This window comes from Coccinella septempunctata, chromosome 3 (assembly GCF_907165205.1).
Source record: "Coccinella septempunctata chromosome 3, icCocSept1.1, whole genome shotgun sequence".
Classification (NCBI taxonomy): domain Eukaryota; kingdom Metazoa; phylum Arthropoda; class Insecta; order Coleoptera; family Coccinellidae; genus Coccinella; species Coccinella septempunctata.
This window is the reverse complement of record NC_058191.1, coordinates 370,691-388,702: the sequence shown is the minus strand read 5'-3', so window position 1 is coordinate 388,702 and position 18,012 is coordinate 370,691. Positions and strand designations below refer to the sequence as shown.

General features: G+C 33.3%; 3 protein-coding genes across 7 annotated transcripts in view; 2 read left to right on the top strand and 1 right to left on the bottom strand.

The window, feature by feature from the left end:
* Positions 1-70: 70 nt before the first annotated feature.
* On the top strand, positions 71-1,086 carry LOC123309105 (ankyrin repeat domain-containing protein 49). The gene is made up of 4 exons (XM_044892002.1): positions 71-254; positions 317-622; positions 701-896; positions 965-1,086. Exons 1-4 carry the CDS (start codon positions 176-178, stop codon positions 975-977), a joined length of 594 nt encoding a protein of 197 aa, XP_044747937.1. The 5' UTR covers positions 71-175; the 3' UTR covers positions 978-1,086.
* LOC123309102 (CCR4-NOT transcription complex subunit 7) lies at positions 1,045-3,994 on the bottom strand. Its single transcript, XM_044891996.1, has 6 exons — positions 3,834-3,994; positions 3,286-3,580; positions 2,962-3,188; positions 2,531-2,807; positions 1,515-1,655; positions 1,045-1,458 (listed from the first exon to the last, which is right to left on the bottom strand). Exons 2-6 carry the CDS (start codon positions 3,562-3,564, stop codon positions 1,327-1,329), a joined length of 1,056 nt encoding a protein of 351 aa, XP_044747931.1. The 5' UTR covers positions 3,565-3,580; positions 3,834-3,994; the 3' UTR covers positions 1,045-1,326.
* A 987-nt stretch (positions 3,995-4,981) lies between these two features.
* The window catches only part of LOC123309100 (spectrin beta chain), a 78,863-nt gene continuing 65,832 nt past the window's right edge, over positions 4,982-18,012 (top strand). For 3 of the 5 annotated variants that reach the window (XM_044891990.1, XM_044891987.1, XM_044891991.1), the window contains exon 1: positions 4,982-5,140. The gene's annotated coding sequence lies outside the window, so the exon portion shown is untranslated. The remainder of the gene's footprint in view (positions 5,141-18,012) is intronic. The other 2 variants (XM_044891993.1, XM_044891992.1) reach the window with 1 other exon arrangement.

Here is an 18,012-nt window from a genome sequence, read left to right as displayed (position 1 = left end):
AAATAATTTGAAAAAATTGGTTATAATTGAAGTATGATGGTCAGTGAGTAAATCTCGCAATCTGTGCTTTCACTTGACGCATCTGTAGATGCGCAAATTAAATTTGTGGTCTCATATGTTATTATTTTTTCAAAAAAATTAAAATCGCCTTTGAGAATTTTTATTGGAAAACATCATGGTTGATGATGGCCGATTTCTTGTTAGTGGCTGGGAAGATGACTTAAATGACATAGATTCTAATAGAAACCCAGAAGGTAGTCAGGATAAAAACATATTCAAACACTGTCTGAAAGCTCCATATTCAATAAATTTCCAGAGAAAACGGAAAAGAGCTTCATGAAAGCAGCTGAGGATGGAAAGTTAGAGAGAATTAAAGCTCTGCTAAAAGTTAATCCAGCATTAATAAATATAACCGATAAAGATGGTTATACCCCTCTACATAGGGCTTGCTACGCTAATCACGTTGACATAGTTAGATTTTTACTTCAGAAGGGAGCTGATATAGGTGCTAAAACCGACGTGAAATGGGAACCACTTCATTCATGTTGTCATTGGAATCACAAAGAATCAGGTGTAACTCTTATTCAGTTTGGTGCAGAGGTTAATGCTGAATCTGAAGGTGGTAAGCAATCGATTAATTTATTCGTTAGCTTTGAATTGAACAGAATGATTCTTCTCATTTTACTCTGATGTTTTAAAGGTCAAACTCCACTGCATATAGCTGCCGCACATGGGGCAGATTATGATTTGGCACAAGTTCTTCTACTGCATCCTTACATAAAACCCAATAAATTGAATAATTCGAATGATACTCCTACAGACATTGCAAAAAGGAGTTCTAAGTATTATAATATTTTTGATATGGCAGATCCTTTACTAGATGTGGCAAACCTTAAGTAAGTAAAATTTTCTTGGTAACAAAGGAGTATTTCATTTAATTAATTTTTCTGTATATTTTTTTCAGATTGTTGGAATGATTATTTGAGATCATTGTTATCGGTTATGTACGCTAGTATTCTCATCATTATAATGAAAGATAAGATGTATAATCTCAAGTTTTTATTAATAAAAGCAATGATAAACAGATTGGAAACATTTATTTTACAAAATAGACTCACGATTTCGTAGTTAAAAAAAGGAAAGGTTTTTCCATTTCGATACTGAAAAACTTAACACTAAATTTACATCGTTCATTTTAAAAGTAAAAAATAAATTATCTGCTTTTTTACAAATGTAACAGATGGTTTCGTTCACCGTCCACTTTTATGTGAAAAAGTTCTCCTTTGTGGTTTTGTTTGGTATTATTCTTAGTTTTGCTCTCTATTTTCATGTGGTAAGAGTGGAATTTTCCCCATTGTCAATTGAATAATTGGAAGATCCGTTTAAGCTGAAAGAAGTTCCTAGGCCATATAGATGACCCGAAAATTTTGAGTCATCAATTGTGTCCTCGAAAAACATCTGAAAGGATTTATCATGATTATTTTTATTATTAGGGAAAGATTTTTTTTTCAAACCTCTTTCATCTTGAAGAACGCCATTCCCGTTAGTAAAGAATCTGAACCTGCCTGATGTTGTGGTCCGATTCGCTCTAAGTCCAACTGTTCTGCTACTTCTTGGAGGCCCCCTTTGAGGTTCTTACATGATTTCATGAGGTACTGTAATGATTAGAAAAATCTTTGCAATCGTCTATATTTGTCTTCAGTTGAAGATCATTCTTCAGTTCTATTTAAATTTTTATTTTTCATGCCTCCCTCAAAAAATGATTCATTAGGAACAGGCTTAAATCAGCCATTCTTTGTATTTTTCTGAAAATTTTGTTGGAATTTCAAAGGCTTCGGAAATTTAAAGAGTGAATTCCTTGTGTTGCACTGAATAAGGATCTCTTGATCTTATCTTGCTGTAACGAGTTCAAAATAAGCAATCTGGGCTTACCAGATTAACCAATGGACAAGTTCAGAACTTTGTAGACGCTCGTAAAAACTCATACAACAGAAAAATAATTTTACAATTATATTTGTGCCTTCGGTTGCCTGAATCATTTCACAATAGTTTGAAATGTGCTGGCTATCAAATCTAAGTGTTACAATAAAATATTTAAATTGTGTTTTCAAAAGTTTTTCGACATTATTTGGGTTTTTCTTGTTTTGTTCATTACATTTATGGTTTCATCACAGAATGCCATAACATTCTGTGATAGTGACAGTTATATCTCACCTCTATGCATTGTTACATAATAACTACTGTTCAGAATAACTAACTTTGACACCTTAGTAGTTGTTCTGTGATGAAACCCTAAAATTAATGCACAAAAAATAAAAAAATCCCAAATTGTGTCAAAACTCAATAGAGAGTTCAGGATCAGAATTAAAAAAAAAAAAAATTAGTGAGAGAGTAATAATTGTAACAAATTATCGATTAAAAATAAGTCGATACGAATCCGTTTAATTAAGCGTCAATTCCCTGATCATGTCCCATGTGTTAAACACCTCAATACCAATATTTTGGATTTGAAAAAGAATATATAGCTTACCTTCACATCATAGATGGTAGGAAAATAAAGTTTCAATAAATCGAAGAAATCCGTTTCATCTTGGGGCAAATTATTGTCTGTTAATAATTTGATCAAGTAGCCGAAGTCGTACCCAGAGTGAAACGACAACCACTTTATATTATCCATCAACACAACTCCAGATGTCATAAGTAACTCAGCAAAATCCAAGGGTTCAATTCCTTCATCTTCGTGTTTTTTGAACTGAATACCAGAATTGGTGAGCAAATCTATGCTATCTTGAGCATACATATCTTCCCTATAAGAATATCATTATGAGGGTTTCAAAAATCATATTCCAAGATCAAACAATATCTGATAATCTAAAAAATGGGAACTACTGATCAAATTGGGTGATCTTATATTACAACCCAGGAGGAGTTTGCAAGGATCATATTATAACATGAACTCACTGAAGATTGAATTTAAAGTTGAATTGCCATGTCGTGTAAGAACCTCCAGGTGTCTTTCCATTGTCATCCAAAAAAGTCAAACCTAACTGTATGAGCCTCAATAAGTCCACATTACACCTTAACATTTGGTATTGATAATCAGCTGAACTCCTAAATTCTCCTATAGGCCTGGCCACAACTCCAGGGAATTCTGTATCCATAGCAACATAAGTATACTTTTGAACAACCTACAAAATATCAAATCTGCTCACAATCCTTGGCAAAAACAGTTGTAAGATTCAAGTGGGGGAATTTTATCCCCTTGAATAATCATGTATTGCTGACCTGTCTGATAGCCTTAAATTCATCCTCCAAGTTGTGAGCCCACACATCTCTTATTCCACATTCCTCATTGTTGGGATGTGTACTACCGATTGTTGCAGTAGGCATCTCAGATCCGTTTTCAGAATTTATCAATTGTTGGAGGGGATTCTGCACCCAGATAACGTTGGTTTGAGGTTCTTCCCAACTATGTGACAGAAAAATAGAGTCTGTAGGTTTCCAGCGATTGTCGTCCACAGGTTTCAATTTTGAATTTGACCCATCCGAATGAAAATATCTCATTGAAGTCGAGTTGTGGCTGAAACGATTATCTGATGTCATCATTTGACAAAAATAACATATGAAATTATTTAGAACAAACGAAGAAAACATAAACTATCTAGATAAACGCTTTTTTCGACATAACCAAAAACAATTTTTTTCTTCATTACTTTTCGCTAGCAGTGTACTCTATGTACATTTTAAATTGAATTCGTACATTGTTATCCTGAGTGTTTGTTGATTATATTAAAAGCTAGACAATAGAAAAGGGAAATATAGAATTTATTCACCTTTATCCTTTCTTTCACGACTAACAAAATCACATCTCCTGGAAACAGGGACTTTGCAGTATCCTAAATGTGCTGTCAAAAGCAGACAACAAACACTGGTTGTCATAGAAAAATACGCGTTGGTCGCGTTGAGCGTTCTCCCGCGCACATAGGGACATAGAGAATATTTACTTTTTTTATATTCTCAATGCGAACGCATTGTTTTTTTTTAATTATGGAAATGAAATGTAAAATTCTTCTCGTTCACCTCTTTTAAAATATATCATGTCAATATTGGAAATCAACTAGTTTTCAATTTGTCGAATCAACAAAAATTCAAAAAATTGTAGGTAAAAAAAAATCTTTATTCATTTCATTTGGAAAGAAGTGCACTTGCACATCTGATGAAGTGTTGGTGGATAAATCTTTAAAGATTATTTCTTTCGCCGTTCATCAGTCGTTTCATGCAAATCGGTATATAACATATCGTTGATTGGGGTAGGTATATATTTCATTCCCAGACATTGAAAACATTTTAACGTACATATATACAAAAATGAAACTTTAAAATGTTCAAAGGCATCTACGATGCATTTGGAGGCCCCTAAAAAAATCATCCTAGTGTAGGTAAATAAAAAGCATAGGTATATTTAGCACCGACCATTATTTAAACTTTTAAAGATTCATATTCATTATAATATATTACTATTTCTGATTAGTATTAAATATCAGAAAAACTTTTTTTCTTGAACGATTTTAGTTCTTGGACCATTCATCTATTATCTTGATTCATGAAGTTCGGATGTTATAGAATTTGAATTTTCGAGAGTTTTTTTCCTTTTTATTAAACAAGGATAATTTTTCGTAACTGACTCTGAATAAAGTTGTCCACACTCCTGACAATCGTTTAATTATTTATTATGGAGGGTAGAGAGACCCTCCATATTATTTATATTTTATATGGACGACTTAACCAAATACATATTTAATGTTCTAACTGTTTCTTAGATCCCTTGTAACATTTCATTTTTGTAGAGCTATACCCAGGTAAAAATGTCTATAGTATCTTAGAATGAAAATTTCATTTTAATTTGCAATTTCCCCATTTGAAGGTAAGCTTATTTGGACCACCTGTATATACATTGGGTGTGTGTGACAGATTGATAAACAACGCATGCTCAGTGATGCATCCATAGAAGAAAACAGTTCAATTTTGCCTGTACGTGATGAAGGGAGTATTTGTTATTGTAAAGTGAAAAATACCGAGTTTCTGAGGAAAAGGTGATAACAAGAATAGTGATAAACGTATTTCGCGGTTTAATCATAGGGTAAGTCCTTCCTTAACTTCCCATTAGTGGAGTTTCCGTTTATACCGTAGTAAGACGGCTGGGCAGGGTTTTGACAAATGGCCGACTTAAATGACAAATAATGTACCTTTGAAGTTGTTGGTTAATAGTTGGAACAATTTTTATGTTGAATATTGTATCTTTCACCTGAAAAATGTTACGTAATTGAGAAAGCTTGTGTTTCCTTTATGAGCACCCGAAATTCTTACCAACATCGATTTGGGGTTTTCGAGAATCCTTTTAAATTCCAATTACTTGATGAATATCTCTATATTTATGAGATGTTTGCATTGAACTGGTTATCGAATGATACATTGACAAACTGTAATGATATCCACGATATAGATATTGATTAATTTTCGAAAAATATGAATTAATTTTGCCCAGTGTGAAATTTAGTTTCCCACACTTTTAGTTTGTTCGAAATTGTTGAAATTTCTCCGACACTATGAGTCATTTCTTATTTTGGAGTATCTAGGTAACCTTGAAATTTAATTCAGTTGATTATAGTTTAAAATTACATAACGCAAATTGTTGCAAAAATTTTTCAATTATCATCAATTCAATTAAGCTTCCGATAAAGGTCAGTCGACTTGTCAATAGATGTTGTATTCATTCCAACACCTTTTCATTTGTAAGTTTAATTATTTGGACAACTTCCAAGGTACATGTATTGAAGTATCTATCAACCTTCGTTTCGGAAATTCTATCTGTATTTTGGCTTTCAATCCGATTCTGTTTTCTACGTAATTTTAGGGAGTAATTCTATGAACTAATTTTCTTAGGGGATGTAAGGAAAAAAATGGATTTTGAGAAAATTCCTTCAACCTTCAATACTTCTTAGGCATTGCCTCTGATCGATTTATTCATCATCCCCCTCGTTTAAAATTTTATAACATAGTTATATATTGGATTTTGAGTAGTTCGAATACAAAATTAACTACATATCACCTTTATTTCAGTTCAATTGAAATATTTATACCGCTTCTCTCCTGAATTATAATGGTTTCTTCAGATAAAGTCTATTTTTAGTTTACATTGAATAAGCTTACATTATTCTAATTCTGAAAGCAAACAGTAATTAGTTTCAGTTTCTATGGAGCTTATTTATAATAACTACATGTTGATACAGGAAATCATTTTTAAAATTGAGTTTATTGGTGACAGTATTTGTCGACCTCGATCACTATTCAAAAGGACCAAAGTGGAAAGAAAATCTGCTACGTAATGAACGTTTGTTCAATTTCAAGTTAAATTAATTATTCTACCAATTACAAAATTTAAGTGCTTCATTATGAAGCAAATACCTTACATTCACCAATGATGAGCTTGCACTCAAGTGTTATAATTTCTCTTTCTTGTTCTACAGCATAAAAACAGTTGCTTGATCAGACACAAATTTTTGAGAATTTTTTTTTTCTTGTTCGATACAAAACAAAACAGGAATATACCTGAAGAACAAAGGACCAGAGTTCTATAGAATATCCATGTTATTTGGTAAATCGTTCAGTAAACGATCGAATGCCTACCCCTGTATTGGCCTGTATTTCAATTACATGGAAATTACTGTTATCAATAATTCGTAATGTTGAATACATCAGATTATTATCTAATGTATGATGTCATGAGAGAATTCTTGAATTGATAGAGTAGATTTATTAATAATTGTCGTTGATATTAATTTATTGTTCTTCATGATGAACTCTCGGATAAATTCCTTCAATTTAGTGTTTACGTTTACCTTTGCTAGTAATATGGTGGTAAAAGCTATACAGAGTGAGTAAAAAGTATCGTTCAAAATTCATATCTTCGGTATATACTATTTTGTAGTATTTTTTTTAAATTATGCAACTTTTCAGGTCAGGTACAGAGCGTGTAAAAATATTCAAGAGGTGATTCCTTGTAAAAAAAAATGGTGTGGGTCTTTTATATGACCGTTACTTTTAGCAAGAAATGACAAAAGACTTCATTTAGTCAAAATAAATCTATCAAAAATTAGCTTTTCAATGGTATGATACACAAGAGAAAACAAGTTTTTCGGGAAAAAATTTTAGGGATGGCATTTTCTACCCCTTGAAATTAGGGAAGAAGAATTGCATCATTTGCTCAGATACCTACGTAGGTCAACAGACCGCGTCTCTGTCTGCGTTCGACAAAAATGCTGAAATAATAACGAATGTCCGGGGGGTCAGTGCAAATAACAGGTTTTCAACAAGTTTCATTGAACCACATCAGTGTAGGAGCTAGACAAATAACCTCGTAGAGTTGAAATTGAGGCGACTAATTGCCCGGTGAGTGACATAGTCCATCGTGCGGTATGATGTCATAGCCGGTGTTTTAGAGCTGCGTGGTATGATCGTATGATCGAAGAAGGGGAAATTTAATATACATAGTTTTATTGAAATATTTTTGGACGTGAGCCGGTAACGAGACGGTGGTGGGTGGAATCACATCAATGAAAAGTTCGCTTGAACCGTTTCGATATGACCTGCATAGTTGGCTCGAGAGTAATGCCGGATTATACAGGACGCCCCAAATTCTATATCCCAACAGACTTTCATAGTAAACAAAACGATTCGAAAATTTATGACCTAGCAGAAGCCTGATCATTCGAAAATATTTCAGAAGCTTTTGCACTTCCGGTTGTACAGGGTGTCCGAGTTAAAAAGTCCCTATACCTTATTGTGGAAACTAAAGAAGCTAGAAGAAAAAGTTGAATACGAAACTTGTCTGTAATCGATTGAACTTTTATTTTCATAACCCACCTTAATACAGAGTGCTCCGTTTTTTCCCTGTTGGTATCAACTTTCTTATTTGAAATGGAACACCCAGTATATTATTGCATTTTTGAATTCCTTGTCAAATTTCAAGGCAACTTTGGTATGACAACCATGGTCCTATATAGCACCGATTCTGAGATATTCGACTTTTTCCTAAAATTTTGACAGCTCTAGGTGCTCACTAAAATAGCTGATACTTGTTTTCTAATGAATGAATCGAAACCAAATTTCGCCCAGCACTTACAACATATTGAATCATAGGTAACATCTCTATTTTTAGCAATATGATATACAGGGTCTTCAAAATTAAAGTTGAAAATTCAAATGGAAGTTCAATCAAAACTAAATTTTTTCAAATGGCAACCTATAATTTTTTCGTGTTCATCGTGTAGAGCAGGTTAAAATTCGCCAAAAATGTATTCAAACTTTTTCTGTGAATGGAATAGTTTCAGAAATATGGACTAAAAAGTGCATTTTCCTGTAAGAACCAACGATAATTTATTAATTAGTGTTGCTGCTATATAGTTGGCTTTGATTTTTTCGATAAATTTAATTAACTAGATTGACTAATGACTGACAAAAATACTCTTTTGGTCATAGTCAGTACTCGCTCCCAATAAAATTAAATTATTTCAATTTTGAAGGGAGACTTAACTAACAGATACATTTCTCTCAAAATAATCAAGTATGTAGTTGCCTGACAACATAAAAAAAATTATCGTTGGTTCTTACGGGAAAATGCACTTTTTAGTCCATATTTCTGAAACTATTCCCTTCACAGAAAAAGTTTGAATACATTTTTGGCGCATTTCAACCTGCTCTACATGATGAAACGAAAAAATTATAGGTTGCCGTTTGAAAAAATTTAGTTCTGATTGAACTTCTATTTGAATTTTTAATTTAAATTTTTGAAGACCCTGTATATCAGATTGCTAAAAATAGCGATGAAACGTATGATCCAATATGTTGACAACATCGGGGCAAAATTTGGTTTCGATACATCCATTAGAAAGCTTGTATCAGCTATTTTAGTGAGCACCTACAGCTGTCAAAATTTTAGGAAAAAGTCGAATACTTCAGAATCGGTGCTATATAGGACAATGGTTGTCATACAAAAGTTACCTTGAAATTTGACAAGGAATTCAAAAATGCAATAATATACAGGCTGTTCCATTTCAAATAAGAAAGTTGATACCAACAGGGAAAAAACGGAGCACCCTGTATTAAGGTGGGTTATAAAAAATAAAAGTTCAATCGATTACAGACAAGTTTCGTATTCAACTTTTTCTTTTTGCTCCTTTAGTTTCCACAATAAGGTATAGGGACGCTTTAACTCGGATACCCTGTACTAAAAACAATCAAGGAAACCTGAATCATACTATATACAGTGTCCTACAACATTGGCTGGGTGTTTCATATCTCATTGTTGGAAATATATAAGAATCTATTTTTCTATAAGGTTACTTGCTTTGAATATTGTTACCGAGATTGTTACAATATATTTTTATTCCGAAAATATTGATAGTATTCGAGATTTGACATGCCGGTTTTTCTTCCACATATTCGTCAGTCACAATTTAAAATTATCAATTTGTTCCAAGTAACCTTTGCAATTCATTTTTGGTCAAATATTTGCCCATCTGAGATCGACCTGATATACAGGGTATAAAGAGAGCTTGCCACGTGTTGTATTTAAAAATTTGCAGAATCTTCCTTGTGACACAGGAGACACTCTGTATATTTCAGATTCATGAGAAGCGCTAACGGAGGCTCAACGAATTTGATGACATCGAAGAATCTCCTCTAAAAATGAAGGATAAAATTCGAAAATAATGACAAATGTGCGAAATAATTTCAAACATAACAATATATTATTTTCTCGCACAAAATGGCTTCTGAAACCTAGGGAATCACTTAGTCACGAATGGCGATTTATGAACCATTCGTGTTTGGATGACATAATCAATATTTACAGAACCTCTAGAAAACCAAACATTTCCCTTTCAAAATCGATTTGAATAGATAAATATTTATTGGAACAGATAAAATTTCACTTATGAATCTGCCCTAGTTGAGTTGCTCTACCTTGTATCTGAAATAGATCGTATGGAAGATACTTCAATAAGAACAATTTGAACAAATTCTAGCTATGTAATCATTCTATTGAATCTATTGAAAGAACATTAAGTGTTCCTTTCTCAGTTCGACCGATTTGCAGATATTTCTTGGTTGTAATTAATTTAGAACTATACACATTGTACACTCTTTCTTTTTTATGTACAGGGTGGGCAGAATTCGTTGTCTACTGAGGGGATCTCGTGAACTATAGCAGTTAGAAGAAAACGGATGACAAATACTCTAGCTCTTTTTTCTTGACTAATCCAAATCTGAAAACAGAACCGGTCTATCATATTTAGATTTTGAGTTATAATGAAAACTTGAGATTTTGACGATTTCGAAAAGTTCTCATAACTTTTTTGAAGTTACATATCTGAAACTTGAAGCTTCTTAGGCACTTTCATACGTAGAATCTACTAACGAATTTTTTTTCAATTCAAAAATAACAAATTCAATGAAAGTTGAATAAACTGGCAATTTAGGGGTAGTTGGAAGGTTGAAATTTTTGATTCCAGTGAAAATTGGATTTTGTTTTGTTTTTGGAAATGCACAATGAACCTCTGTGTGAATTTCCGTTTTTTCAATTATATAAAATTCAAAATAACATAACCTTCATTTTTTTCATAGATACATTTCGTGAAATCATCCTTAATTATTTTGGAGTTATTTTTCCCATGTTTTTATTGTAGCATCATTGATTATTGTTTATATGGTGCTCACATCCTGTGTATTACTCGACTCTTAAGTCGTTGATTACTATTTAAATCATCAGGTTCTAGCTATGCGAAGGTTATCGAATGACGTTGTTATATCACTTATGCAGTTAATTGTTCACTCTTTTCGGCCATAATGGTTATTGGATTGAGCGTATTCCCATGACATGCTTTTCAGCGTTTAGAGTGGAGAAACTTACAGAGATATGGGTATGTTAAAATTGGAGACTTGTTCATGAAGGTTGACTGCATAAAGCCTGGAGAAATAGAAATCAAGATTTTTCTCAAATTTGATAGAAACTGACTAAAATGTAGATACCTATTGAACAAATAAAAAAATGATTTTTTTTTAATCTTTGAACATGATGATGGCTCCATGCTTTCTCTGCGAAAATGTTAATTGGATGTCTGGAACAATTTTGAAACTATCCTGCTCACCTGATTTGAATTCTTTAGGTTTATTTTATTTATCGTTGAAAGAGATCAATCTAAAACTCAGCCAGACTTCCCCAAAAAATTACGGGAATCATTTTAGATAACTGTATGAGGTAATAAGCCTAATAAACAATTATAGAGAGGACGGAAAAGAAAAAATTTAACAGTTCATTTTGAGCTAGAAAATCCAATTTCAATATTTCAAAGTTTTCTTCAATAATTACTGCCCACATGACTGAACCTTAAAATTAGGTTTTTTGGTTACGCGGAAAAACAACTTAATTTTTCCAGTGGTCAATTGAAGTGGGGAGATGTAATAAGATAGCTATTGTATTCTCTGTGAATCTGTGTCTGTATATTCACAGAAGTGTGATAGTAACATCACATAAAATAGGTGAAAATAAAAGAATGTGTTCATATTTCTTGAAAGATTTTTCACATTCTTTTTTGAATACAATTTCGAAAGTATATACACGGTATTCCAAATTGCTTGATTTTGGCTGTTTCTGGTAATTCTAGATTAGAAAGGTAAAAATGTTGAAAGGAGTCCTGGGCTCGATTTTCATGAAAAGTCTTTAAGTGGAAACCTTTTTACGATATCTCCATTTGCCTAGAAAATATAACCAAATTTTTATATTGTGTCGATTTCGAAAATGTGCCATGACTTTTTTAATTTCGAAAATATCTAAAAACGATTTGAACTTTCTACAGGCACTTTATCACTGTGAATACAACATATTTTTTTAAAAATCTTCTGTACGAAGGGTGGAAAAAAACTTCTTCTTTTTTTCAATACGAATACATTCTTTTTTTGATCTCGTATCATGAAAAAAATACCTCTTCATAAATAGTTATATGTCGATATACTCATTACTTACATCTTCAAGGCAAAATCAACATAAAAGTGAAATAATCACTAACTGTTTAGTCTCACATACATCATTCTATGAATGGTGCGGTCATAAAATACCATAGACATAGAGACATGGACTGTGCCTCGGACTGTGCCTTCCCTTTCTATCTATGCTTGAAATACGGTCAAAAAAAGTGACAGAGAGGAACGCAGGTCGGGCATGCAGTTGTCTTTTTCTAGAATTTTGATTGGTCTACACTCACCTCTATGTGAACAAAAAAGAGAAAGGAAATGCCCGACGATCATTTCTCTCTTTCTATAAAAAATCAAATTTCATGCTGACATTGCTCAGTCCATACCTCTATGTCTATGTAAAATACATACTTCAATACATTGTAATAGCAAAGGTCATAAAATGAGATGAACTTAAATGGATTTTTTGCTCTGCATTATTTCCCAAAAGAAGCATTGCCATATATATAGACAACCAGTGGATGGGAACCTATAGTCCTATTGCCTGGTCATCAAGACCACCAGACCTCAATCGTTTGGATTTTTTCGTACGAGGATTTGTTAAAAATTAAATTTTCAATACTCCAGTCATACATAGGGCTGAAACATCTCTTCACAATATACCGACTTATTTTCGAAAAAAAAGCAAGAAGGGTCAGATGAGCCTTTTTCTCTTGATCGAAATTAAAATAATTCTGATAAATTGTATCACTTCAAAACCTCCCAGCAAATTTGGTCGAGAAGCTTCCACACTTGCGTTGCCATTCAAATGCCACAGCACTCCAATTCATGAAAATCGATTTTTCCGAAGCCTGAAGAACAAAAGGGAAGGAAATTATGCTCATCACGCGGAAGCTTGATTCAATTGTTAATTTCCTTATTTTATCCAGCATTCCTGTGTTCATTTATCCACTTGTGCAGGGTGAATCTTTGACTTGTACAAATATTTTCGTTTTATTTTCATATTTCAGATGTTTTGTTTACTCAACTCACAATTAAAATGTTTTTTAGTCGGTTTATGAAAAAAAACGCAGCTGGCAACAAATCATTCATTCAGTGCTGTATCCCGTTGCCGGGAATGAATCTACAAAAAGACCAAAAAAGGGAAAAAGAAAAAGAAAAGAAAAAAAAATTAAAAAAAAGTGCGAACAGACTAATTGCGACTGTGTGCTCTCCTGTGACTGTAGAGACCCAACCGTGACCTACAGATCCTACCACATTCCGGGCATGGATAGTCGACAACCAGATCTGGCCGCCGCTGTATCCTTCTCGATTCTCCATTATAGCTGTGGACCAAAGACCTCCACTGTGACCTGTCTAACGCTAGTTGTTCCCAGTTATGATTAGCATTAACTGATTTTAGGGATTGATGTAGTGTATCCTTAAACCGCTTATACTGGCCTCCTGGTTTCCGGGCTCCCTCAGTAAGTTCGCCGTATAGAGCTATTTTGGGGAGTCTTGTGTCTTGCATCCTCAGAATGTGGCCACTCCATCTGAGTCGGGCTCTCTCAATTGTTGTACAACTCGCGCGTTGCAAGACTTCCGCGTTTGAAACTTTGTGGAACCATCTGATGTGCATTATCTGTCTTAGATGACGTTGTTGGGTTTGGTCAAGCTGTTTAATAAGTCGCCTGTAGGGCGTCCAGCTTTCGCTTCGGTAAAGAAGCGTTGGGAGGACGACTGCTTTGTAAACAGCTGTCTTGGTCTTCAGATTTAGGTAGTGATTTTGAAATACTCTGTCTTTTAGCTTCCAGATTGCCCGTGATGCCGAATTGTTACGGTTGTGTATTTCCATGTCTAGGTTAGCCCTAGTATTTATGAAGCTTCCCAAGTATTTGAACTGCTCGACCTGTTCTAGAGTTTCATTCTCCAGTCTGATATCTGTTTGAAGGCTTTCTGGCGGACTTAGAAGGATTTTGGTTTAGTCGATATTGAGAAAAAAAACACACCTGGCATCAAATATTTGCTTTCTATATGACATTTAGGTACTTAAGTATTTTTGAATCCGATTAAGTTGTTAACTTTCTTTTATTTTGTTAAGAAAAAGTTATTATTCTTGAATTTGAACTGCCTTATTCTGTGAAACTCAAGACGTCAAAAATGAATTGAATATCTCCTGTAATTTATCGTATTTGGTTGCGCTAGTAGTTAATACTTTGAAAACCTAAAATCGCTCATAAAAACGGCTCATTTGCCTACCCATGTTTATATGAAACTTCTTACTTATTTTGAGGTCTAGAGTTAGCTCCCAAAATATTGAAAGGTTGTTTTTTAACTCCCGGTACTTCTTACAATCAATGAAGGGCCAAATGCGTGACGAAATCAATATACTAGATTTACCGAGAGTATGATATGAAGTCACGAACGTCCGATCAGTCGCACCAACTGTATCCAACTTGGAATTTGCACATAAATGAGCAATTTATTACAGTTTATATTGTCGACATTATGCTGCGTTTCCAATTCACTGCATTTTTATTTCAATCGATTTGTTTCAGTTGTTTCGTACAAAAATTCCTTATAACCAATGTCAGCAGTAAATTAGATTGTTTTGACAGAGTGGCAACGATGTTTCTTTTCTGACTGCTTACTTACAATTAATGCAGTTCATATTATTTAAGCGCAGAAGTTTTCGAATGATTCTGGACCCTTTTTTTCTGAACAACCAAAACTAAAAAATATACCATTTAGTTCTCTTGTTACTGCATCGATATATGAAATCAGTGAGTCGAGTATCCTTATAAAAACATGCCCTTTAATTAGGAATGACGATGAATAAAATTTCATTAGAAAAGAGGGAACAGATCTACCAGCTATTTATAACTTATTTATAAAGTTTCATGAATAATGAGTAGGTATGGTTTATTTTTCTGGATGCAGCTGTAGTTTACTTGACGTACTCGAAGGACGAGAATAATATGAAGCGTAGAGCCGAGTTCACTGACATTCCTAGTTCCTGAACGATTATTATTGTACTCCCACTATACGCGCTCTCGTGAGACCGAATTATTCACGAACAGTGGGACAATATTCGAATACGAATAGATACCGAACTTCCGGAAATATTCGACGTTGCAGGGGGAGGGTTTACTGTTTCACGTTACCGTTATGCAATTCTGATATAACTCATGCATGCTGATTCCTTCAGCTACAATTTTCGCATCAGCTTAGTTTTTTAGCTGTTTATCTGAAAGATTTAATGAACAAAGATCATCTTTCTTCGAATTGCCATTTGGGATTAAACACTTATATCGTATTAAACTGAGTAATCCACAGGGTGCTCAAAAATGTGGGAGAAATGTTTCCGATATATCAGTACCACTCTTCATGAAGAGAGTTTGGCATCTACAGGCTTGCCACGACTAAATGTACCTATACTTCATTCACTTTTATTTTAGCAGTCGGTTGGCCATGGAAATTTGACACATTTCACTCTGTATAGTACGAAAATGTGGGGTTATGAAGCTTGTCAAAACATTTTTGGGTTTTAAATCAACGCTATGTTGCCCGTTCTACGTAAAAGTTTCTGTTATTACGTATTTTATCACAATGTCGAATCTCTTCGGAAAATATGCGACGAACATAATTGAAGTTTATACAAACTGATCGAAGTCATACCAAACCCAGTTATTTGAATGGAAAATATAAAGAGATCAGTATAATATCATAATATGCACTAGCTTGAGGAGAGTTAATGTTCGTTATCTTCTTTGGCTTACATCATTTGTAGATTTCAAAAATATTAACTCGAAGATGAAATGCATATGATGCAGTGGTTGGGAATGGGTATCTCCCGAAGGAATTAACAGATAATTACAAGAATGTTAAATTCTTCAACAAAAATCATCTTGCATCAATATAAGTGAAGGGAATTGAAGGAAGTTTCAAGTTAAGATGAATTTCACATGAATAAACAAGTAACAGGGCAACTTGCGTGTATTTGTGACTATTCATCTTAATACATTGATGTAATAATAATAATTATAGGTATTTATTAGTACCTTAAGACATTTACATTGTATAGGACAAGTCAAATAAAAAATAGAAAAATCCATTTTAGGGAACTTATTCTCCGATGACATTATTCGAAAATCCTGTAGTAAACTTTTCGCATTAATTCACTCAAACATAAAATTCTCAAATGCCACCACTTTTTTGGGTCTCCCAATAGAAGGAAATTCTTTGTCATCCTTTTCATTCACAATCTTTCTGATTATGGAAATATACTGCTGAAATATATGTCGGATTCAGATGATTTAGATGAAACATCTAATCTAATCTAATTTATAAATTCTCTTACATTGAATATGTTCGCTATCGTCTGACGTATTGTGGATTTTAGAATATCAGGGTATGACTATTTGAATGAGCGGACCTGAATTCTAAATAGCACTTCCTGAATCCCTGTCTCTTTTTTTAATCACTTTCGGTATTTTCGTAATAAAAATTGATATTAGTTGTGGCAACGGCGTTATGACATTAACGACATTTCATGAGTGCCAACCTAACTTCGTTCTAGTTACAAAAGCTTGAGAAAATTATTTCATGGCCAACCGACTGCTAAAATAAATTTGAATGAAGTATAGATAATTTCATAGTGAATTGATGGTACCTAGGCGAGCCAGAATACAACAATTGAATGAGAGATACAGGGTGGTATATTTATTTGAGCAGAAGTTCTGATAATCTATTGTCCAGTTGCAAGGAAATCCATTAAGGTTTAATGCTCCATTAAAATTTTAATCATCCATTATTCCCTTAAAAAATTACAGTTTTCAATTTTAATGGGGTCTTAAACCTTAATACACTGCAACTGGAGGTACTGGACCTATAACACTGGAACCATTCAACGAATTATTTTCATATAAGGTATTGTCATCTCAGGCCATCAAAATGGTCCTAGAACCTTATCAGAAAAGTCCAGATCAGAACTCATTTTTTTATTTATTTATTCATTTACCCAAAAATTTCCTCCAATAATACAATCATATCAAATGAAGGACGCAAAGGAGGCATGAACTACATAACACATCTACACTTTCAACTGTTCAAAATTAACGAAATAACCCGTTTTCTCTTTTGAAGTACAAGTTATTAACAGAGTTTTCATCATTTCTTTTAATTTCTTCTTCAAGATGACACCAATACTGTTCGCAGTCTTCAAGTTATTAGAAAGTTTATTGTAGTGTTCTTTAGCATAATTTGCTTCTTTGGCCTGTCTTTAGCTTTTGTTTAAGTAGTCTCTAAAATAGTTCAGAATCGAATGAAGAGGAAAAGTTTTGTCTTTTTAAATGTTAACTATTATTGAATGTGCCATCTCTGAATTGGAAAAAAATTAAAAAATATTTTTGAATAGATATGCAGAGTGAGTCCTTGACTCGTACAAATATTTTAACAGTATATTTTTGAGGTCAAAAAAACAGTTTTTTCCTTTCCCATTATTTCCTATTCGGCCCTGATAAAAAGATAAGCCATTTTAAATTTTCATTATGGGCTGTGCCACCCCTGGAAAAATAAAATTACCTTCAGAATAACTAGCTAAATCTCTGTGACACTACACATCTGTGGGTCTTCCAAACAGAGTTGTATTCAGTCAATGTTCCCAGTTTTTGAAAATCCACAGATACTTTTTAAATTTTGAGCATATACGGGAAAATGTGAAGAATATTTTTATTTTATAAAACGTTAGATGGCGTCCAAATTAGTTTCGAGATTTGGGTTCTTTGAATTTTTGGTATTTTTATGGTACGTAATGGTCATAATATGCAAAAGGGAAAACGTAGGTGATACCTTGTGTTCGAAAAGGATTCATCAAATAAATGAAAAACTATTCCGAAAACCGTTTTTATGGGTTTTCAACAGCCTGGATCTTTTAAGACGAGTCTATTCGGAAAAAAATAGTAAAAGAAAAATGTGTCTTTTGACCTCAATAATCTCTCTGTA